The sequence below is a fragment of the Neovison vison genome, chromosome 7 (genome assembly GCF_020171115.1).
Source record: "Neovison vison isolate M4711 chromosome 7, ASM_NN_V1, whole genome shotgun sequence".
NCBI lineage: Eukaryota > Metazoa > Chordata > Mammalia > Carnivora > Mustelidae > Neogale > Neogale vison.
The window spans coordinates 16,641,839-16,664,925 of NC_058097.1; the positions used below are offsets into that span (position 1 = coordinate 16,641,839).

Here is a 23,087-nt window from a genome sequence, read left to right on the forward strand (position 1 = left end):
TGATGTGCTGGTAAGAGATCACAGAAAGGCTGGGAACAAAAAGATATAGCTAAAAATTACAGAGACTCAGGTAAAAGCTGAAATTATAGGAGCAGATGACCTAAACACTGGATGTACATAAAAGAAAAGAATCAAGGGGCACCTGGGTGCCTCAGTCATTAAGCGTCTGCCTTCAGCTCAGGTCATGATCCCGGGGTCCTGGGATCAAGTCCAATGTTGGGCCCTCTGCTCAGCGGGAAGCCTGCTTCTCCCCTTCTCACTCCCCCTGCATGTGTTCCTGCTCTCGCTGTCTCTCTCTCTGCCAAATAAATACAGAAAATCTTAAAAATTAAAGAGAGAGAGAGAGAGATGAATAAGGGTTCTATCAGCTTCTATTTCTTCACTGACCTCCTAAACTAGCTAGCACCATTTTCTCCTGACAAGTAGAAAGAGATTCTGAAACAATTTTCCATGAAGTATATAAAGAAGGGAGATCAACATTTTTTCAACACCTATTATGTGCTAGGTACTTCATTAAAAAACCACAAAACTTTACATAACCTTCACAATCACTTGAGAAAGAAAATAAGGCTTAAAGTTTTTTTTCTGACAACAAGTAGAGCTACAGTCCAGCAGTGCTCCAAAGCCGATGCTTTTACTACAATAGAACATAATCGTCCATAGAGACTCATTTGGATCTACTCTGCTCGACAGCACTTTCTCTTGCCCTGGAAGAGAGGCAACCCTGGCCTGTTCTCACCACCTTCCTGGACCATAAGCAGCCACCGGTTCTCTAGTTCTCGCCTTGATATAGCTCTCAGGCTGTGCCTATACTGGTTCGTGACAGCTGTACAGCTCACTCCTACTGCCAAGTAGATGCTTCAGGGAAAATGGCATGGAAAAGGCACAAAGGAACTTCTGGCAAGTTAAAAAACATGCAAGAAGCAGAATTCTACAGGGGTCAAGGCTTCTAAGTCTACCATTCTCACTAGTGGAAAGGATAAGGAAACAGTCCACAACACTGGATATTTCAAAAATATTTTAAATCTTCACAATTTGTTGTTGTTTTAAATGCCAGTTTTACCTAATTATACTTTGCCCAAGCAAATTTTAAAATTCATCTTCCTTCTCAGAATAAATGCAGAAGATTATTGCAATTCACTCTCCACCCAGAAACAAGGAGGACAAATAAACCTGACTGAGACGGAATATTCTAGGAAAACAGGCAGCAAAACTGATGAATCTCACAAGAATAATTAAGAGTTGGTTGGGATGCCTGGGTGGCACAGTCAGTTAAGGGTTCTGACTCTTGGTTTTGGATCAGGGTGGGGAGATCAAGCCTCACATGGGCTCCAGGCTCAGGGCAAAGTTTGCTTGAGTTTCTCTCTCCTTCTCCCTCTGTCTCTCCCCACTCTGTGCACATGCTCTCTCTCTCTTTCTCATAAATAAATTTATCAAAAGAGGTAATTGCTCATAGAAAATATTTTAACCAAATGTAAGAAAAGAAACAAAAATAATTCATACAAAAACAAATTTCAGGTGCATTAAGAATTTAAATGTGAAAAATAAAACTAAAAAAAAAAAAACAAAAAAAGAAAGAAAATGTTTTAATCAAACTCAAGATTATTATCTTCCAAACAAGAAATCCAAAATAACTTTTCAAACTTTTTTTCTGAAAATCCGAGAACAGATTCTCAAGAGAGGGTTTTTTCTAGGGGGTGGGGTGGGGAAGATGTATTGTTGTTGACAATAAACACAACCTGGGTGCCTGGGTGGCTCAGTGCGTTAAGCCTCTGCTTTCAGCTCGGGTTGTGATCTCAGGGTCCTGGGATGGAGCCCCATATGGGGCTCTCTGCTCGGCGGGGAGCTGGCTTCCCCCTCTCTCTCTGCCTGCCTCTCTGCCTACTTGTGATCTCTCTCTCTCTCTGTGTCAAATAAATAAATAAAATCTTAAAAAAAAAAAAAAACCCACAACCTAACAGGGTTAAAATTCCTTTCAGCTGCACTATGTTCCCAAACTGGTTAATACCCAATGATTTCCAATAGTTTCCAACTCCAATTTAAAAAGACATTCCTTTCATAAATAATTTTAGATTTTGTCAAAAGGATAAAATGAATAGCTTACCAAGCAGTATTAAAGGATTTTATGTCCATGCCTCCTCAATCCTTTCTATTTTGCCACATCCTCTCCCTCCCCATTCAACATATCAACACACCAAAAATAAGTTAGCCTGCTGTTTTAACTACAGACCTGCATTTGAGGGAGTCTTAGAAGTAGTAAGACTGCAACTTTTGGTTCTGCACATTCTCTCCCATTCATTAGTGTTAATGGGTAGTTGTTCTAGTTCTGTGACATGAATACCATCACAATGCTAATGCTGTATAAGATGCTTAACAGAAGACATCAAAATCCTCTAAATAATCACGTTTCACATGTAATACTTCATTATTCCAGGTGGCAACTTCCAGGATGCTGTTTTCCTATGGCTTTCCTAAAGATTCTGCTCCAACACTAGACCCTCAGTGGCCCTGAAAGTGTGATGGGGAGTAATTGTAATAAAACAGACAGAGATGACTCCATCTGTCTGATATTTCAGTGACACATCACTGAAGAGGGAACACATATAAATGACTAGGTCAGCAGTGTTTAGTAAAGTGTATGGTAAAAGGTACACAGCAGTCTTCAGCCATTACCCCACAAAGAGAAATAATGGGGCTCTTATCAGTTAGGTGAGGACAAAGTAATAGCAAAGAAACACAGTCAATACAAAAAATTATTTTAAGATGGATCATGGAGCACATGAGTGGCTCAGTTGGTTAAGTAGGGGACTCTGTTTCAGCTCTGGTCATGGTATCAGTGTCATGAGATAAAGCCCCATGTCGGGCTCCTTGGCTTCCCCATCTCTCTCCCTCTGACACTCCCCTTGCTCACGCATGCACACACGCTCTCTCTAAAATAAATAAATAAATCTTATTTAAAAAAAAGGTGGATCATAGGTCTAAACTTGAAATACCACCATAAAACTTACAGGAAAAAAAATAGAATATCTTTGTGATCTTGAAGTAGGCAAAGATTTCTTGGACAGAACACAACACTAACCATGAAGGGAAAAATTTCAGCTCAGCTAAATCCACCATTAAGGAAACGAATAGACAAGCTTACACATTAGAAAAAATATTCACAACAAACACATCTGACAACAAACTTTTATCCAGAATACACAGAGTTCTACAACAATAAAAAGATAAAACCCTGTAAAAAAAAATAGGTGAAAAACTTGAATAGACATTTTTTTAAAACATAGAAATGGCAAAAAAACACACAGAAAGGTATCTACCAGGGAAATGGAAATTTAAAACCACAACAAAACACCATTTCACACCTACTACAAGGACTAAAATAATAAGATGAATAACATTTAATATCAGCAAGGACATGAAGTAATTGGAAATCTCATACATTGTTGTTAGAAATGTAAGATGCTACATTTACTCTAGGGATTGTTTCCCACTTTCTTACAAAGTCAAACATGCATCTACCTGTGAATCAGTAATTCTACACTTAAGTACGCACCCAAGAGAAATGAAAACATACTTACATTCACTCACACACACAAAAAACCTGAATGAGAGGGCGCCTGGGTGGCTCAGTTGGTTAAGCAACTGCCTTTGGCTCAGATCATGATCCCGGAGTCCCAGGATCTAGTCCTGCATCAGGCTCCCAGCTCCACGGGGAGTCTGGTTCTCCCTCTGACCTTCTCCCCTTTCATGCTCTCTCCTACTGTCTCTCTTTCTCAAATAAATAAAATCCTTAAAAAAAAAAAAAGAATGAGAATGTTCAAGACAATCTTATCTAGAAATCAAAACCAATCGAAGTGTAATAAGAAAATTATGGGGGCAGCTGGCTGGCTCAGTTGGATGAACATATATCTCTTGATCTTGGGGTCTTGAGCTCAAGCCCTATGTTGGATATAGACATTATGTAGGTAAATAAAAAACAAAAACAGAAAAACAGGGGCACCTGGGTGGCTCACTGCCTTCAGCTCTGGTCATGATCCCTGGGATCGATCCCTGGGTCCTGGGATCGAGCCCCACATCAGGCTCTCTGCTCAGCAGAGAGCCTGCTTCCTCCTCTCTCTCTCTGCCTGCCTCTCTGCCTACTTGTGATCTCTGTCAAATAAGTAAAATCTTTAAAAAAAAATTATGGAATACTAATACAGTGAAATATTAATCGACGTTAGGAAAACAACGAACTACTGGAGCACCTGGCTGGCTCAGTCGGTATAACACATGACTCCTGACCTTCTTAGGGTGGTAAGCTGGAGCCCCACATTAAGCTTAGAGTTCACTAAAAACAACAACAACAACAACAACAACAAACTACTGACACAGGTCGAAACCATGAATCTCAAAAGCACGACGGTAGGTGAAAGAAGCCTTATGCAAGACGGTACCTACTGTGTGGTTCCATTCCTATATAAATTTCAAGAAGAAAACTGATTTATGGTGAAAGAAATCAGAAAGACGTTACCTGCCTTGGGGATAGGGAGGAACTGACTGGAAAGGGCAATGAGGGAACCTTCTGGGGATGATGAAAATGTTCAACAGTTTATGTAGTCATCACACAGGTATATACAATTGTCACAACTCACTGAACTGAATAACTAAGAACATATTATTGTTAATTATTGTTCAATTTTCAAAAATATTAAGGAATCAGAATTAATCCAAGTGACAGTTAAGTAATTCAGCACAAAGAAAAATTGGACAGCTTTTTAACTTCATCTGAATTTAAAAAACTGTGAAATATTTAAAATACACTAAAAAATATAGAGTACAATACAATGAACATTCATATAACTCAACTTTATCAATCTTCATAGTCTGCCGTATTTGTTTAGCTTTATTTCCTAACTAAAGGCCCCCATGAACCTCTCTTTGATTCCATTCATCCTCCTTGTGCCGTAGTAGTGACTGTAACCCAAATTTGGTGTGTAACAAATTCATTATTTTTCTTGTATTTCAATTCCAAGGACCTAAAAAAATAAACTGCACTGCAACAGCACTTTTAGGCCACCTGTATTTTATTGATTTACTTATTTTTATTATTCTTTATTTTTTTTAAAGATTTTATTTATTTATTTGTCACAAAGAGAGTGCACAAGCAGGCGGAGCAGCAGACAAAGGGAAAAGCAGGCTCCTTGCTGAGCAGGGAGCCACATGTGGCGTTCAATCGCAGGACCCCAAGATCATTACCTGAGCCAAATGCAGATGCTTAACCAACAGAGCCACCCAGGCACCTTATTTTCTTATTTTTAAAGATTTATTTGTTTGAGAGATAGAGTGCACGCAAGTGCATGCACAAGAGTGTGGGAAAGGCAGAGGGAGAGAATCTTCAAGCAGACTCCCTGCAGACTGGAGAGCAGGCCTCGGGACTTGATCCCAAGACCCATGAGATCATGACCTGAGCGGAAACCAATGGTCAAGAGCTTAACCAAGGGGCACCTGGGTGGCCCAGTTGGTTAGCGTCTGCCTTCGGCTCAGGTCATGGTCTCAGGGTCCTGGGATCAAGTCCCACAATGGACTCTCTGCTCAGCAGGGAGCCTGCTTCCCCCCACCTCTCTTCGTTCCACTCTGCCTACTTGTGATCTCTGCCAAATAAATAAATAAAATCTTTAAAAAAAAAAAAAAAAAAAAGAGCTTAACCAAATAGGCCACCCAAGCACCCCTAGGTCACCTGTGTTTTGTTTCGTTTTTTAAAAGATTTTATTTATTTGATAGACAGAGATCACAAGTAGGCAGAGAGAGAGGGAAGCCGGCTCCCTGCTGAACAGAGAGCCCGAAGCAGGGCTCGATCCCAGGACCCTGAGACCATGACCCGAGCCGAAGGCAGAGGCTTAACCCACTGAGCCACCCAAGTGCCCCAGTCACCTGTGTTTTATTTATTTTTTAAAAGATTTTATTTATTTATTTGATAGACAGAGATCACAAGTAGGCAGAGAGGCAGGCAGAGAGAGAGGAGGAAGCAGGCTCCCTGCCGAGCAGAGAGCCCGATGCGGGGCTCAATCCCACAACCCTGGGACCACGACCCGAGCCGAAGGCAGAGGCTTTAACCCACTGAGCCACCCAGGCACCCCTGGTTACCTGTGTTCTAAATAACCTTTTTATACTTGAGATTTGATACTCTATAGACTCCATACTTCTTTCATTTAGTAAACATACATAATACCAGTGATATGATTGGTGATTTGTTACATGCCAAGATGCAGTTTCACAGGAGCAGAATGTCTGGTATAAAAATAATTTCACACCAGTGTACTAATGCTAATAGAGAATACATTAAACTTTCTGCAAAAGAAGTTGATTCCTTACCTGTCAAAATATTCCAAATATCTAAATCATTGTGAGTAAATTTACTCGGCAATAATGGCCAACACAAATAAAGTATTTATGCAAGTAATTTCCCCCTTTCTCCTGATTTTTTTCACACTAAAAGGGCAAAGGGAAAGGAATCACTCAGCATCAAAGTCCTAGAGTTTGGCCTCTCTTTGCAATATTCATTAAGAGAGTCTTGCCCTCATTCACTAAAGAACAATGAAGAAATCTCAAGTTACACAATAATCAGTGGCAAAATTAACTGCAATCTAGATCACTCAATATTCCTTCTTCCCCAGTGATTCTTTTCTGCTTGAAGAAGATCAGTGCTGCCTGTGTTGGTCTAAAGACCGGTTACTAGTTATAATGAAAGATGGAAGAGCAAAAGCTGATTTACCTGTATATCTACAACATAAAATATCTTATCTGGCACCTCTGTGTGTCTCCATCACAACAATAAAGTTCACAATAAAGTATTACAAACCCTGAGGTTCCATCTGAATGATCTAAAAGAGATTAAATTATATTTAGAATATTTTTAGTGTTAAAAATAATTTGAGTGTATTTCAATTCTCTGACAGTCCATGTATTTGTATATAGTCAGTTTAACTACAACTCTTCATTCTCTATGTTATAGTTAGAGTGATAAAATACGAGAACTAGAAGGCATCTTATTTTAAATAGATAAGAAATACAAGGCTTCTAATGTTGAAATTATTTTTTCCAAGATCTTATAGAGAGCTAGTGGCCAGGAGAAAGGCTTTGCTTTATTTTTCTCCCAAGTATCTTATCCTCTCATGCTTAGGTTTGGAACCAAAGCATTTTTAGTATGAGAAGACTCAGGGAGTTTTTATAACTACCATATCTCAAGGATTGGAGATGTCTTAAGGATCCCAAAGACTTCTTTTGAGACCCAAGCACAAAAGAAATAGAAGGGAATTTGAAAAATAAAAGGAGTGGGAGGAAACTTTGATGGTAGAGGAGTAAGAGCAGACCAGATCTTTCTCCCAACCACAATCTCCCTAGAGAGAAGCAGAGGAAAAACATGCAAGGAAAACATTTTTGTCAAAATATATGTAAAAATATTTATGAATATATTTACAAATCTGCCAGACCCAGCTGCTAAAAACTAGGCTGGCAACATTTTAAAATTATTTTATTTATTTTCCAGTATCAATGCCATATACTAATCTTGTGACAACTGTCATTATTTTGTATCCTGAAATGAAATTAACAAGTACATGGGCACCTGGGTGGCTCAGTGGGTTAAGCCTCTGCCTTCAGCTCAGGTCATGGTCTCAGGGTCCTGGGATCAAGTCCCACATCAGGAGCTCTGCTCAGCAGGGAGCCTGCTTTCTCCCCTCTCTCTGCCTGCCTCTCTGTCTACTTGTGATCTCCCTCTCTTTGTCAAATAAGTAGAAAATATTTTAAAAATCTTAAAAAAAAAAAAAAAGAAATTAACACGTACAAAAAACAACTCCATAACACTGTAGGTGGATAAAGCAGATCCATATAGAAACATCTGTGGTGAACAACGATTTTCAGAAATTACTTTAGGGTTTTTTTGTAGAATTTTTATTTGCCCAGAGCCAGCTCAATTTTTTCAATTACTTTTACTTTATGTTCATTGAAAAACAAATTCAGTTCTATCCTAGAATGTAATTAATAATCTTTGAGGAGGGGCACCTGGCTGGCTCAGTTGGTAGAGCATAGGACTCTTGATTGTGGGGTCATGAGTTCAGAGCCCCATGTTGGGTATAGAGCTTAATTAAGAAAAAAAAAATCTTGGGGCGTCTGGGTGGCTCAGTGGATTGGGCCGCTGCCTTCAGCTCAGGTTAAGATTCCAGGGTCCTGGGATCAAGCCCCGCATCGGGCTCTGTGCTCTTCAGGAAGCCTGCTTCCTCCTCTCTCTCTGCCTGCCTCTCACCGACTTGTGATCTCTGTCTGTCAAATAAATAAATAAAATAAATCTTTAAGAAAAAAAAAAAAAAAAAGAAAAAAAATCTTTGAGAAGACTAATGTCAAATATTTATCCTTAGTACTCTAAAATGTGGTATAGATTACTAGTGGTTTTTTAAAATGTAGACAGCCCTTATTGCAATGAAAACAGTTAACAATTTAAATGCCTTTACTGACCAACAATTACAGCCAAATAAGGAGGTAAATCCAAGACACTTACTGTTCAGTGAAACATTGTGTTTCATTTGGGCAAACATTTATTTGTAAAGGTGGATTCAGTTTAGAGAATGCTACTTTGCTAAAATTGATGTTTTTCAAAAGTAAAATAACATGGTAATATACTAAAAATGGAAGAGCTAACAGAAAAAGTTTGCCTGGAATGATTATAAAAGAAAACTGACTTTTGCATTACAAAGCAGTTAGCAGACAATGAATAAAATTGTTATGAGAATACCTAAAACATCAGTTTATTATTTTTACTAATAATACATTAAAATTATTAAAAATTCAGTGTTTCACGGCACCTGGGTGGCTCAGTGGGTTAAAGCCTCTGCCTTCGGCTCAGGTCATGATCCCAGGGCCCTGGGATCGAGCCCCACATTGGGCTCTCTCCTCAGTGGGGAGCCTCCTTCTCCCTCTGTCTCTGCCTACCTCTCTGCCTACTTGTGATCTCTGTCAAATAAATAAATAAAATCGTCAAAAAAAAAAGTCAGTGTTTCAGAGTCTTGAAAATCAGCTATTTCATAAAGCGGGAGTTTGAATATCACTTGCTTCTTCCTACCTTTGAACATGCCATTGCCCTCACAAAGAATATTTAAATCTATCTTCTGAACTCCCACCCAACCTGTCTACCACCTGACCCAAAACACAATCCTAACACCAGTTGTTTCTTTATTCCAAGTTCTTCCAGCATTTGTCTAGCACTTGTAATGGACAAAATAATGTAGATTAATTTATCTGCAGTTTATTAGCATGTATAAGGGTACTTCTTAAAAGTAGGGCCTGTGCAGGGGTGCTTGGGTGACTGAGTTGCTAGAGCATGAGACTCTTGATCAGGGGTCATGAGTCCAAACCCCATGTTGGCCAAAGAGTTTACTTTAAAAAAAAAAAAAAAAAAAAGCAGGGCCTCTGGGGCTCCTATTTTCTTTTCATCGCTCCCAGAGTGCCTAACAGGGTGTGGGTATTCAATATGAGCAGATTAATCACATACGGCTATCTGTGCCCAGCACGAAAAATCATAGACAAAGGCGAGGAGGCATTAACAATAAGCTCCAGACAGATGCAACAACACAGAATCCAGGAGCACAATTTCCTGCACATTAAGCCAATCATAACAATAAATCCTGTTGGTCTTTAGACTTGCTAGCATCTTAACTTAAACAGATTCATCAGAGAAGCAGTCTATCGTAATGTAAATACCAAGAGGTATGGAGTCAGATAAATCTCAACAACTACCCTGCCACTACCACCCAACTGCTATGACCATCGACAAATTATTTAATCTCTATAGGCCTCAATTTCTTCACATTGATTATGCCTGCCTCATGGTGCAATTAGAAGAATAAATTGTGATAATGCACAAACACAGTTTAGCAGCATAAGCTCTCAATAACATCATCATCATCGTCATCATTATTTAAATTGTAAATTTTTTAAAAATTTACAATTAAAAAAAATTTTTTTTAATTTACAATTTAGCTATAAAATATCTTGGGGCGCCTGGATGGCTCAGTCGGTAGAGCACGTGACTCTTGATCTTGAAGGTTATGAGTTTGAGGCCCACATTAGGCATACACATTACAAATTTTTTTTATTTTTAAAATCAATAAAAATCAATAATAAATAATAATAATAATAAATAAATAAATAACTTCAATGTCTGTGTTGTAATAGTGGAGGCAAGTCTGCGTAGAAATCACCCCATTCCATACTTCACAGTTTGGTGAAGCTGCCAATCTTTTTTTTTTTTTTTTTTTTAAAGATTTTATTTATTTATTTGACAGAGAGAGATCACAAGTAGGCAGAGAGGCAGGCAGAGAGAAAGGGGGAGGCAGGCTCCCTACTGAGCAGAGAGCCTGATGCGGGGCTGATTCCAGGACCCTGGGATCATGACCTGAGCCGAAGGCAGAGGCTTTAACCCACTGAGCCACCCAGGCACCCCGAAGCCGCCAATCTTGATATACCAGGGATGGGCACAGGACCCAGGCCTAAATCACAGCTTCCATCATTGTAGAAATAGTGATAGTTGGAAGAGGTAGACAAAGCAGAGCTAACCAGAGTCCTTCCAAGAAACTGGTATGTGGGTGCTAGAAGAAAAATGTTTCTTTTTTAACAGGGGTTATTAAGTTACAGCAATATATTCCTAGAACTGCCAATGGCATTTTAGCTGACTATACAGAATTAGACTCTCCACAGCAGGAGATGTTGCAGCCAAGATAATTTGAGCCTTTGGATCTCTCTGGACCTAAACCTAGATTCACCCCACCCAGTCTTAGGAACTATATGAGGCAATACATTCCAATTCTGCTTAGTTTGGTTTGGGTTTCTGCAACCAAAATAATTCTTACTAAAAAAATTGTACAGGGGTGCCTGGGTGGCTCAGTTGGTTAAGCATCTGACTTTGGCTCAGGTCATGACCCCAGGGTCCTGGGATCAAGCCCGTGTTGTACTCCCTGTACTTCCTGCTCTGTGGGGAGTCTGCATCTCCCTCTCCCTCTCATGAGCCCCTCCCTGCCACTCATGCTCTCTCTCACTATCTCTCTCAAATAAATAAATAACATCTTTATTAAAAAATAGTTTTAGGGGTGCCTGGGTGGCTCAGTGGATTAAGCCGCTGCCTTCGGCTCAGGTCATGATCTCAGTGTCCTGGGATCGAGCCCCGCATCGGGCTCTCTGCTCGGCAGAGAGCCTGCTTCCCCTTCTCTCTCTGCCTAACTCTCTGCCTACTTGTGATCTCTCTCTGTCAAATAAATAAATAAAATCTTTTAAAAAAATAGTTTTATTGATCAACTAATAAGTTGATTTTTTACTAATAAGTCTATGATTTTTCTGAGTCTCCTTCAAAATCAAAGCTTCCCATTTCCCAAGTGTGAAATATAACACTTTATACACACGACAGATTATTCTTCACTGGTTATATGTCAAAGAATTTAGTAATGTCTTGGGAGCCAAGTCACAGAAACAAACCAAGTTTGAGTTCTGTAACTCTTTTACTCTTTCCAAAAGGCAATCTACAGACACCATAATCTCTGGTACTTTATTTGTATAGAAAATTATTTCATGAGTTGTGTTTTTAAAACTGAAATCAAACACAAATTGTATGAAGGAATCAGTGTATTTTCCTTACATTGGCACTCATGTAAAGTAATAAAAAAAAAATAAAAATAACTAAATCAACTGTATTTCTCCAGATGCAAAATATTAAACACACCAGAACATACACTCATTTCTCCAAAGCCAAAAGCTCCTTTCTGTAATCTAGGGAAAAGCCCCTTTAAAGGAAGAATATGCTCTTATGCTGTGTGACTAGATGTAGAGTAATGTTTATAAACTAAAATTTTTCTTCTCTGTCCCCAGAGCCAGTAGAGTTGTATCGCCCAAGGGCTTTATAACAAAGCTGAATGGTATAAGCTTAACATCCTCCCAAGTATTCCATTTTTTCCGACTGAAAACCATTCTCCTATTATTGCTGAATAGAAACCTCAGGGCCGGGGTGCCTGGGTGGTTCAGTCAGTTAAACAAGCAGCTGCCTTTGGCTCAGGTCATGATCCCAGGGTCCTGGGATTGAACCACTCACTGGGCTCCCTGCTAAGCAGCATCTCCTGCTCCTTCTGCTTGCTGCTCCCCCTGCTTATATTCTCTCTTTCTGTGTCAAATAAATAAATAAACAAAATCTTTAAAAAAAAGAAAGAAAAGAAACCTGAGGGCTAATTAATTACATCCAATGTGACCCCATAGTCCATCGTTTCTTCCTTTAAAACACTGGCTGTCAATTTTTCACCAATGTCTCTGAGGGATCAAATGCCTGTGCTTGCAAAAAAGAGGCTCACTGACAGGTATTTTCTACAGGTGTCAAATCTTTGGGTGCAGAGGCAGTCAGAGGGAGGCTCTCTAGGTAGGAGAAGGTCCCCAGTGGATTCTGCTGACCCCTGGCAAAAATCACCTGCTTTAACTGTTCTTGGAACTGCATCTTCCCTTCTACTCCCGCTGCGACCATCACCACCCTTCTCAGTGGTCACCCCCTCTGCTTCGGGCTGCGTTCATTAGACAGCCGTAGCTTTTCCTACCTTTCGTCTTTCCTCTCTGCATTGTATCCAGTGCATCCACTCCTGCCAACCCCAAATTCTGTTCCCATCATGTCACTTCCTGGCTCAAAAACAGATTGCATCAGTTCCCCACCCTTCCATCTCTTTAACCTCTTCCCTTGTCTGTTGGCCCGTTCTCCTTGTCTTATAAATATGTCCCAATTCTTCTCCATGTAAAACAAAATAAAAAGCAGCCAACTACAAAAGTAAAACCTTCCTTGGACACTTCATTTAATTCTAGATGCCATTGTTGCCTCTTTTTTTTTTTTCCCTGAGAAACTTGCTCTACTCACTGCCTTTCGATCCTGTCACTCTGCTGAAATTGCTCTTACAAGAACTCTAATGATTTGGTTCTCTAATTACCAAATCCAATGGACTTCTTAGTTCTTGACTTTCCTGGCTTCTGTAGCAACTGAAGATGTTGATCACATCCTCCTTTTTGGAATTCTTGCCTCACCTACTTGTTCTCCAGGCTCCCTCTCTACCTCCCAGACCACTTCTTTCCAGACTCTTCTTCCTGCACTCCTTGTTTCAAATGTCGTTCTGCAGGGTCCCATCCTGGTTCCACTTCGCTTTTTAATTTGCTTTTTCTTTCCTTTTTTTTTTTTTTTTTAAAGATTTTATTAATTAATTTATTTATTTGACAGAGAGACAGAGAGAGCACAAGCAGGCAGAGAAGCAGGCAGAGGGAGAGGGAGAAGCAGGCTCTCCACTGAGCAGGAAGCCCAATGCGGGGCTTGATCTCAGGATCCTGGCCGGGACACGACCTGAGACAAAGTCAGCCGCTTACCTGACTGAGTCACCCAGGCGCCCCAATTTGCACTCTCTCTTGACGATTACATCAATATTCATGGCATCAAATACTACCTCTATCCTGACATCTCATAAATCTTCGTTCTCACATTTCTCTGGACTGGAGACCATACTCCAGACCAGCTACTGGACTTTTGCACCAGGATGTCACACAAGTAACTCCAACATGCCCCAAACCAAACTTCTTGTCTTCACTCAAAACACAGCTCCTCCCCTGTTGCTTTTGTTACTTATAGTTATCTGGTTTCCCAGGCGGGAAGTCTAGGAGTTATCCTCCACTTTTCTCTTTCCCTCAGCCCCCAAGCTGATAATTTAGACCAGCTGTTTCTTTTTTTCTTTTCTTTTATTTACTTACTTGTCAGAGAGAGAGAGAATGAGCAGAAGCACGGGGAGCGGCAGGCAGAGGGAGAAGCAGACCCTCCCCTGAGTGCTGGGATCATGATCCGAGCTGAAGGAAGATGCTCAACCGACAGAGCCATCCAGGAGCCCCAGACCTGCTGTTTCTATCTTCCTATTCTATTTCAGCTTCATACTGTGCCATCCAGTCTCATAATCATTATGGTATTGCAACAGTCTCCTAATTGCTTCCCCTTACCTCATGTCTTGAGCTCCCGTACTCCATCTGCCCTTCTGAACTTCCTAAGACATCACTCCCTCATTTAAAACACTTTAAATTAGCTTGGGTGGCTCCCCAGGCCTAAAACTTTTGAAAGCACACACCCCTCAGGTAAAATGTGAGTCTATATTCTCAATGTGTGAATATTCATTAATGCATATATATTATTAAACATCCATAAAATAGAGAAATCGAGAGAGAATGGCATAAAGATTAAATTAAGACAGTAACATATTCCTGATGAAGTCATACTATCATTAGCTACTCTATGACTCAAACTACAAGATACTCTCAGGGCCAAGTTCGTTAATAATTATAATGTGGTAATCCACATTTCAAATAGTCTTCCTGGCAAATTCATTTTTTAGGCTGACTTTTTGACACATATGATTACCTTGAAATGTGACAAAGAGCTCCTACTGGAAGAATTGTTAGTTTTATGTTTTTGCTATTGCTTGTAGTATTATAATTACCTTTAATCCATGGTTTCTTTGTGCAAATCTTTAAGCCACCTGTTCATTTTGAGAAGACTAATTAAGTTAAAAGCACATGATACAATGTACATCCACTCAGTTAGGCTCAAGTAAACTACAATAAGTCACAATATGATAATAGCAAATTAGTAAGGTCACCACTCTCAATCCCTTTGCTTTGTGAAGCTTTGACTCTTTCCTCAAGACATCACCTGGTATATCAAATGCGTAATGGCCCTGTCTTATAACACACTGAGAGAATCAGTATCACCCATACATTAAATATTAATATAGCTCAAGTTCTTTTTTCAGGTTGAAAAGTAAATATAAACCCCATTTAGAGATGACTGCTTGTATTGCATACAAGGCCCTTGATGATCTCTGGCCTCTGCCCACCTTTCCAGCCTACTTTCAGGCACACATTTCCCGTACCTTACCATGCTTTACTTCTCTCAACACACCAGCTACTTGTCACTTTCTTACCTTGGATGCTCTGTCTTCTTAGCACTTCCTTCTCTGCTTTGAGGCACCATGTTCTCACATCTTTTAAAGCACTTATCATAACCTATTATAACTGTTTCCTTACTAGCCTAAAGGGCAAGGATTACTCCCAGTTTTTAATTCCTGCCATCTACCACAACACCTTGTTTGCAGTAGGTACTTAATAAATGTTGACTGACAGAATGAAAAAGGTCCAAATTCCTCTGGCTGACTTTCAAGGCCTTGCATAATCTGGCTCCAATTTATCTACCCAGCCTTATTTTCTTCCAAGTCCATTCCTATTCTCCTCACTTCCTATCATATGTCATGCTCATTTTGGCTTTTGTTCAGGTTACCCCCTCATCCTGGAAGAACTTCCATCTAGAGTAGCAATCTGTCCTTCAAGACCCAGATCTAATTATCCTTTTCCCATGATGTCACACTCTACTCTTCCACCCCACAACTGATCATTCCCTTCAGAGAACTCTGAAAGAGGGAGTACTACACATGTGATCACTTACTCTCTATGTGGCAGTTTCTCTCCCCAGTTTCAGTCTAAGTTCTTTGACACCAGGGACCACCTTCAACTTACTTTGCATGCTGATCTCTCACAACGCATTGCAACATGGTGATGCACGGGAGAGGCTGAGCGACCTGAATGACCGGTTATAGGTAGCATAGTACAAGGGAGAAAGCATGGCCTGGGTTGTAGTCCAAGTTCCACCACAATTAGCTAGTTGACCTCAAACACCTCGACCTCTCTGGTCGTTAATTCATCATCTGGAAGGTAAAACTTTTTTTTTTTTTTTTAAGATTTTTAAATTTATTTGATATATAGAGAGAGATCACAAGTAGGCAGAGAGGCAGGCAGAGAGAGAGGAGGAAGCAGGCTCCCTGCTGAGCAGAGAGCCTGATGCTGGGCTCGATCCCAGGACCCTGAGATCATGATCCTTGCCGAAGGCAGAGGCTTAACCCGCTGAGCCTCTCAGGCGCCCCTGGAAGCTAAGACTTTACAACCTTTAAAATTCCAGGGAAGGCTTTTTCCTTTTGCGCAAAGAACATTAAAATTTTTCCTCTAAAAAAATCAAAAGAAATTCTGAGACCTTTAGTAACTCACTTAACTTTAATGAACTATAGTACAATCATTTGCAAAACATAGACAGCCCAGTGCTCGCTTCGGCAGCACATATACAAACACAGACAGCCCATCCAAGGACCATGTAAAGGTCAAATGAGAAAACACATATAAAAATAAACAGATAGGGATGCCTGGTTGGCTCAGTCAGTTAAGTGTCCGACTCTTGATCCCAGCTCAGGTCTTGATATCAGAGTTCTGAGTTCAAGCCTCACACTGGGCTCCACACTGGACATGAAAGCCTATTTAAGATTTAAAAAAAAATTTTTTTTAAATGCATAAAATGTTGATAAAAATGTAAGGCATTTGGGGAACCTGGGTGGCTCAGTGGGTTAAAGCCTCTGCCTTCCGCTCAGGTCATGATCCCAGGGTTCTGGGATTGAGCCCCACATTGGCTCTCTGCTCAGCAGGGAGCTTGCTTCCTCTCTGCCTGCCTCTGCCTGCTTGTGATCTCGGTCTGTCAAATAAATAATAAATCTTTAAAAAAAAAAAAAAAACCACTTTAAAAAAATGTAAGGCATTATTATACTATTATGCTGTTTAGTGAAAAATGCAAGCAAGTGGCATTATTTGTTGTCCAGTTAGGATAGTGTGTAAATCTAGCCTGGAACAGGTCTTGGATCCTCAAATAATCCACCAGCTCAGAACAGCAGAACACTTCCATAGCCACAGGCTACACTCATGCCTATGTACAAAAGATACACATTTGGTAACCAAGTAAAGTAACCTTTATCCCAGAAGAATTACACAGCAGGTAACATACTGAAGTTAGTGAGTTACCAGTTAAGATCTAAATTAAAGCCTGGTTTTGATTTCTAAAATGTTCTTAGAATTTTCATAACCACTCTGTATTAGAATCAATAAACTTTTCCTATTTTGATAATAATTTGGAGGACGTATTTTAGCATGAGGAGACTCTCTGAGAAGTAATCTAGTTACAAAGACATAGTTTCTCATATAAACATGTCTAATCATTCAAGTGAAACATGACGAGGCTGGTTAAACAAAAAGAAACAGAAAAACACAAACTTCCTGACAATTCAGACGTTCTTCAAGAGATCAATTAATGGATATATATGCAAAGTATGAAAGAAAATGTAAAATGTTGGGGCACCTAGGTGGCTCAGTGGGTTAAAGCCTCTGCCTTCAGCTCAGGTCATGATCCCAGGGTCCTGGGATCGAGCCCAGCATCAGGCTCTCTGCTCAGCAGGGAGCCTGCTTCTCCCTCTCTCTCTGCCTGCCTTTGTGCCTACTTGTGATCTCTGTCAAATAAATAAATAAAATCTTAAAAAAAAAAAAGAATGTAAAATGTTTTTCTTAGGAGACTTTCAACTTGTTCAACAAAGGAGGAAAGTGGCAGTGTAGGAATTCAGACTAGTTTAATTTAGCAGCCTATTAATGTCAATAATATGTTACATGTCCCCTAACAGGCACAAAGAACTATATTATATATAACACTCAAAATCTCAAAGCATCCTGGATACAAAAATTATTTTCAATTTTCAAGTTAAATTTCATGCCAATTCACTTCCTCTATACACTTAACCATCTTCTTTTTAGTAGCTTTGATAACAAAACGTTTGGAACTACATTCAGGCAATAAAAGATGATTTTCCAACAATATTCCAAAGAGAATTGCTTAAAAAAAAAAAATCTTTTCTCAAATATCAAACCTTAAATGGAACAGTTTATACTATCTTCCCTCACCTCTTTTGGAACATTTTTTGATGTATGATTTGTGTTCATTTAGTTCATTTCACAGCCCTATAAATATAAATTCTAGAAGCTTCCTAGTTAGACCATTTTTAGCACTCCAGATACACAAATTGAACATACAATACCTGATAGATGAGTAGTCACCCTTTTATATAAAGCTTACAGTCTGGATATCTCTGCATAGCATATCTTAATATCAATGTTAACAGTCATTAGCCGAAACTACAAGCACACAGTGTAAAGCAAGTTTTTAGGTTCTGAGTGGTAAAATTGCCTTCGCAGCCTTTTGGCTAAAATCAGGGGTAAGGTTCTGAGTGGTAACTGTAAAGAGGAAAAATCAAAGGGATGGAAAACTAAATGTAAATTTAGAAATAAAAAAGTAGGCCTATACAAGAGATAATAGGAAAACAAGATTAGAAAAAGGCATTTGCAACGAAGAAATGCAAACTCATTCTTAACCTATTTACCTAAAATTCTTATCATGAATTTCTTTTCAAGTAAAATGGCACCTTGGATTTTAACAACTTGTTATCCTGGCTGTTCTGAGAGTATGTCATCTCACAGCATACCTTCATGACCCACTCCTACCTTCCTCATTCTGACTTAGGTTTTTGTTATTGTTGTTTACTGCTGTATTCCCAGTCCCTAAGAAAGTGCCCAGAACACAAAGGTCAAATAACAACCCTTGAGGGAGGTATTATTATCATCCTGGTTTTTCAGATGAGGAAACTGAGGCTTAGCAAAGTTGAGTAACTTGCCCAGGGGTTACAAACCACTAGCCCGAAACAGACCCACGTCTGTCTGACCACAAAATCCTCATTTGTGCTTACCCTCACTGGGCAAAATAACTTCCTACTGTCTCTTATTTTTGTGTATTTACTGGTGGCAGCTTTCTCTTAGCGGAAGCTTCAACTTCTCCATCAACCTTTTCCCAGGCATCCTCAACCTCTGACCCCCACTGAAGTCTTCTACAGATCCCTCCTTCCTTTGTGCTGTATTCTCTCCAGAGTTCTATTATAACATTACTTTTAGCCCCTTGCCATAGTTATTTCTCATCTCTCTCTCTTATCTGAACTCCAAACTTCCTGAGGGCAGGAATCAAGTATCTTCAAGAGTCTCCAGCATATGGTAAAGTGGAGTAAATGTTCGATGTCTGAATGAACAAACCTGACAAATCCATGACATAAAAAGGAACGCTTTAGCTCAGTTCCCTAACCACAGGCAACCAGAGACCTCCGCTTTCCTTTGCTTGGGGGTGGTAAGGGCATGCCTGAAATTCCCTGCGCACATCACAAGAGCATCACTGTGCTTCTTAAGACAGCTTTTCAAGTTTTGAGACATCTAATGAAAGAAAAATAAGGTTCCAAAACTTTAAGGGCTAAACATAAGATCTGTCTTTTGGATGTGGCCTACCTGGATGGAACATCAGCTCTTGATTTTAAATAATGTTTGACTGGTTCAATTAAATCACTGTTTTCAGTGATTTTGCATATTCTAAGTAATTTTATTTTTATATCTCTTTGGCTTGAAAAGTGTAATTTCATACTTCCCCACACATTTAAGGACAAAAACTGCTTGTCTTTTACAAAATAGGAAAATAAAATAGAACCTCTGTGTTAGGTAAAAAGGCACTCAATAAATATGTTATGCTGCTGTTTGTAAAGCCTCCTTCTAAAAGCACATGTGGCCTATTTTAGACTAATGAATACTGGGCAACATTTACTAGATGATTTTCATTTAATTGGTAGGAATACCAGGTTCAAAACATATCTAAACAAAAACTGGGTTTTTAAAAAAATATATGATATAAAGAGCTGAAATGTCTGCCCCATTACTGGTGAGTATTACATAAATAATACTACTTCAATATTCTGGTTCTAAGAATTTATAACCAATGCTTAGCTAGACCAATTTCAAGGTGCACATTTAAGTTACAAGGTCACAATTTTTTTTATAAACCCACTGCCCAAGCCACAGTCTATAATTTTACTCCATTTATTAACACTAATTTCTGGCCCCACCTATAAGTGAGATATAAATAAGATTTATAAATAGGATATTATAAAGATGGGACACTGGAATTTCACACTTGGAGCACATGCAAAGTAACATTTTTCCAAATATTTACAAGCAGATTTGGAAAAAAGTGAAAATCACTTTACCAAGCTGTACTTCTGACCTCAGTTCCATGACTAGTCTCTGCCTACCCTTATTCCCCACCCATTCCCTTCTGCGCTTCCTCTGCCAGGAATACCCTCTTGACTCATCTCTGCCTGCCTCTGTCCATTACTTCCTTAGAAACCTGGCTCAAGATTCAGCTCCTTGAAAAAGGCCTCCCTGACTAATCCTGATTTCCACTACTTCCTAACTTTGCATTCCCTTGGCATTTATATATAGTTTGCATTACATAATCAGTAACTTAAAGATGTTTTGCATTTTTCCATCATGTCCCCAGCTAGAGACCAAATAGAGGAACATTATCTCTTATAGCTTCTACTACACAGCCTGTAATAAATGCTTCCTTCTTGAATGACTGAATCACCACTGAGAGAAAGGCAAAGGCTCACAAATTTCTGAAGTAAGCAAGTGGCTTTTCAGATCACCTTGACAATACTCTACCACCTCCAACACACATGAACACTTCACGGAAATGAGATTTACTTTTGCCGCCCATAAATTCAACAAAAAAGATCCAGGTTACAGATCACGTACATACTTAAAGCAAATAATAATAGCAACTATTCAAACGTATCTTGAGATTTAACATTTCAGGCTTCATTTAAAGCCTTGAAGCAGCAAGCCTGTGAATGATAGGAAGCTGGCACCAGTCTGTTGCAAAAGGGGCAAAACTCTAGTTGGCAGTGAATGTTCAAACACGTGAGCCTCCACTGTTAAACAAGGCTCATTAGCCACACAAACTTGCTGTTTCAGCTTTCTGGCTTCGATGAAGTGCTATGATCTCTTTTGGTTATTGTCGAGAGCCAACGATGAATTAAATTCCCATAAATTAACCAATAGTTTTGATGGTTTGCCCAAACGTACCACTGGCATGGGGGTGGGGGTGGGATGTGTGTGTGTATGTTTTAACCAAACAGAACCTCTCTCGCCCCGGGGAGTCAGATCTGAGTGAAGAAAGCGCCAACCCGGCACTTCTCCGGAGGCGAAGCGAGACCTCCAGGACTCGAGCCCTTCAGTATCCCCCCTAGTCAGCTTATCTTGCAGAGGCGGGGCTTCAAGCGCTGCTGCTTTTCACTAAATCTCAACCAGAGTCTTCCTTAGGGACTGAAAGCCAACTTTTCCTTCAAGGAGCATCAGTTTTTTCCATACTCAAAGCCCCAGTAGGCAGGGTCCAAGGAAGAGCCGGGCCACCCGCGCGGGAAAGCTGAGGACGCGGGGCGGGGAGGTATTGGGGGGACACGGACTCTCTCCGCAAAGAGGGCAGGATGGCAGAAACAAAGTGAGCGCCCGCCAGCCCAGCGCCGCCCGCCGCCCGCCGGCCCCGCTCACCCTCCAGCAGCACCTCCTTGCCCGCGCGCTTCAGCGCCTGCACGGCCTGGTCGTGGGTGGCCTGGCGCAGGTCGGTGCCGTTCACCGACAGGATGGCGTCGCCCAGCCGCAGCGCCCGGCTCTGGTCGGCCGCCAGCCCCGGGAAGATCTTGGAGATGAGGATCGGCATCCGGTTCTCGCGGCCGCCCTTGATGCTGATGCCCAGGCCGCCCGCCTCTTGCTTCACTACGCGCACCCGGCGCACCGGCGGCGACGCGCCCGCCTCGCCCGCCGGGCCCCGCGGCGGCGCGGGCGGGCTCGGGGGACCCAGGCCGCGGCTGGGGCTCCCCGGTAGCGAGTCGCCGGCGCCGCCGCCGTTCGGGAGGCCGTTGAAGGCAGCAGCCGCCGGCCCCAGAGCCTGCTCGGACTCAGCCGCCGCAGCGTCGCCGGTGAGGCTTAGGCTCTCCCCGCTGAGCTCGGCCACCACCCGGACCCAGCGCTCCCTCAGGAGCAGCTCCACCAGCCCTGCTTTGGTGGCCCGCGTCCACACCGCCATGGCCGGCCCCACTCCCGCCGCCGCAGTCGCCGCAGCTACCCTCATTCCAGTCAGGCAGCCTCGGCGCTTCCCCCTTCCCGCCCGAGGGGGCGGGTCCGGGCCCTCCCCCCTCGCGGTCTTTCATTATTCATGAGAGGCCACGCCCACCGCCCGGAGGGGCGGGGAGTGGCAGGAGGAGAGGCTTCCGGGAGGTTAAGTTGTTGCTCTCAGGTCAGGCCCTTGATGCACGCTGGACGTGGCCGCCCTGGTGAGAAGAGGCTCCTTCTCACGTTCTCCTCCCGTTGGTCTCCGATGGCCACCTCCGAAGAGTTCTGACCCTTGCCACGCAGTTCGAGCAAAATCAGCCTCAAGCAGCACTTTGCAAGCCTGCAAGACTTGGTTGCACGTTCACTCTTGCATTGATTGGTTCATTATGTATTTACTGAGTGCTCAAGCCTGAGCTCCTTTTGATGCCTGGAGATGAGCTGAACAAACCGTACCACATTAAGAGCTGGCGGTCTAGTGGGGGAGGAGGACGAAGAACCAACCAACCTGAGGTGATACTATGCGGCTAAGTGACATGGAGAAAACGCCCTCAGAGCAGAGTAAATGAAACCTTTGGTTGGGCTGGGGTCAGCTTCCCAGAGGTGACAGTGGAAGGTGAGTAGGTGGAGCAGAGAGAATTGCATAAGCACAGGTCCAGAGACATGAATGCAGGCATTTGTAATCACCTGCTTACTTGCCTGTAGAGAGAGAGGACCATTGCTTCTTCAGCCTGGCAGCCACAATAGGTAGGCCTCAAAGACATTTACAGAATGACGGTTACTTAGGCAGATGTCAGAATTCCAGTGTGAACAGAGCATAGGGGCAGGGGACGTGGCAGGCAAGGAATGTGTAAAGCCTCGTATCATCAAATATGGGAGAGTTTGGAGTTGGATTTGTAGATCTGTCTTATGCTGGAAGTCATGGCCGGTTGTTGGGGCAAATATTGATGGGTATCCCCAGAAACTGTATGCACACAGCAGAACCTGCAGTGGCTTTTATCCAAAGACATGAGTGTTGCAATGCACCCACTTCCAGGTTCATGGGCTGGGAGAGCTATGGAAACTGAGGCCCAGAGTGCCAACGACTCCAGCCCAAAGTTCATTGTGAGGAGAAAAAAACAGGTCTCCCAGCCTCCTGGTCCAGGGCTTTACTACATACCCCAGACCTCAAA

General features: G+C 41.5%; 1 protein-coding gene across 1 annotated transcript in view; it reads right to left on the reverse strand.

Annotated features, from left to right (window-relative positions):
* The window catches only part of SNTB2 (syntrophin beta 2), a 113,799-nt gene extending 91,862 nt beyond the window's left edge, over positions 1 to 21,937 (reverse strand). The window contains exon 1 of the mRNA XM_044255847.1: positions 21,358 to 21,937. Within this exon, the coding sequence (XP_044111782.1) occupies positions 21,358 to 21,937 (580 nt within the window). The remainder of the gene's footprint in view (positions 1 to 21,357) is intronic.
* Positions 21,938 to 23,087: the final 1,150 nt, after the last annotated feature.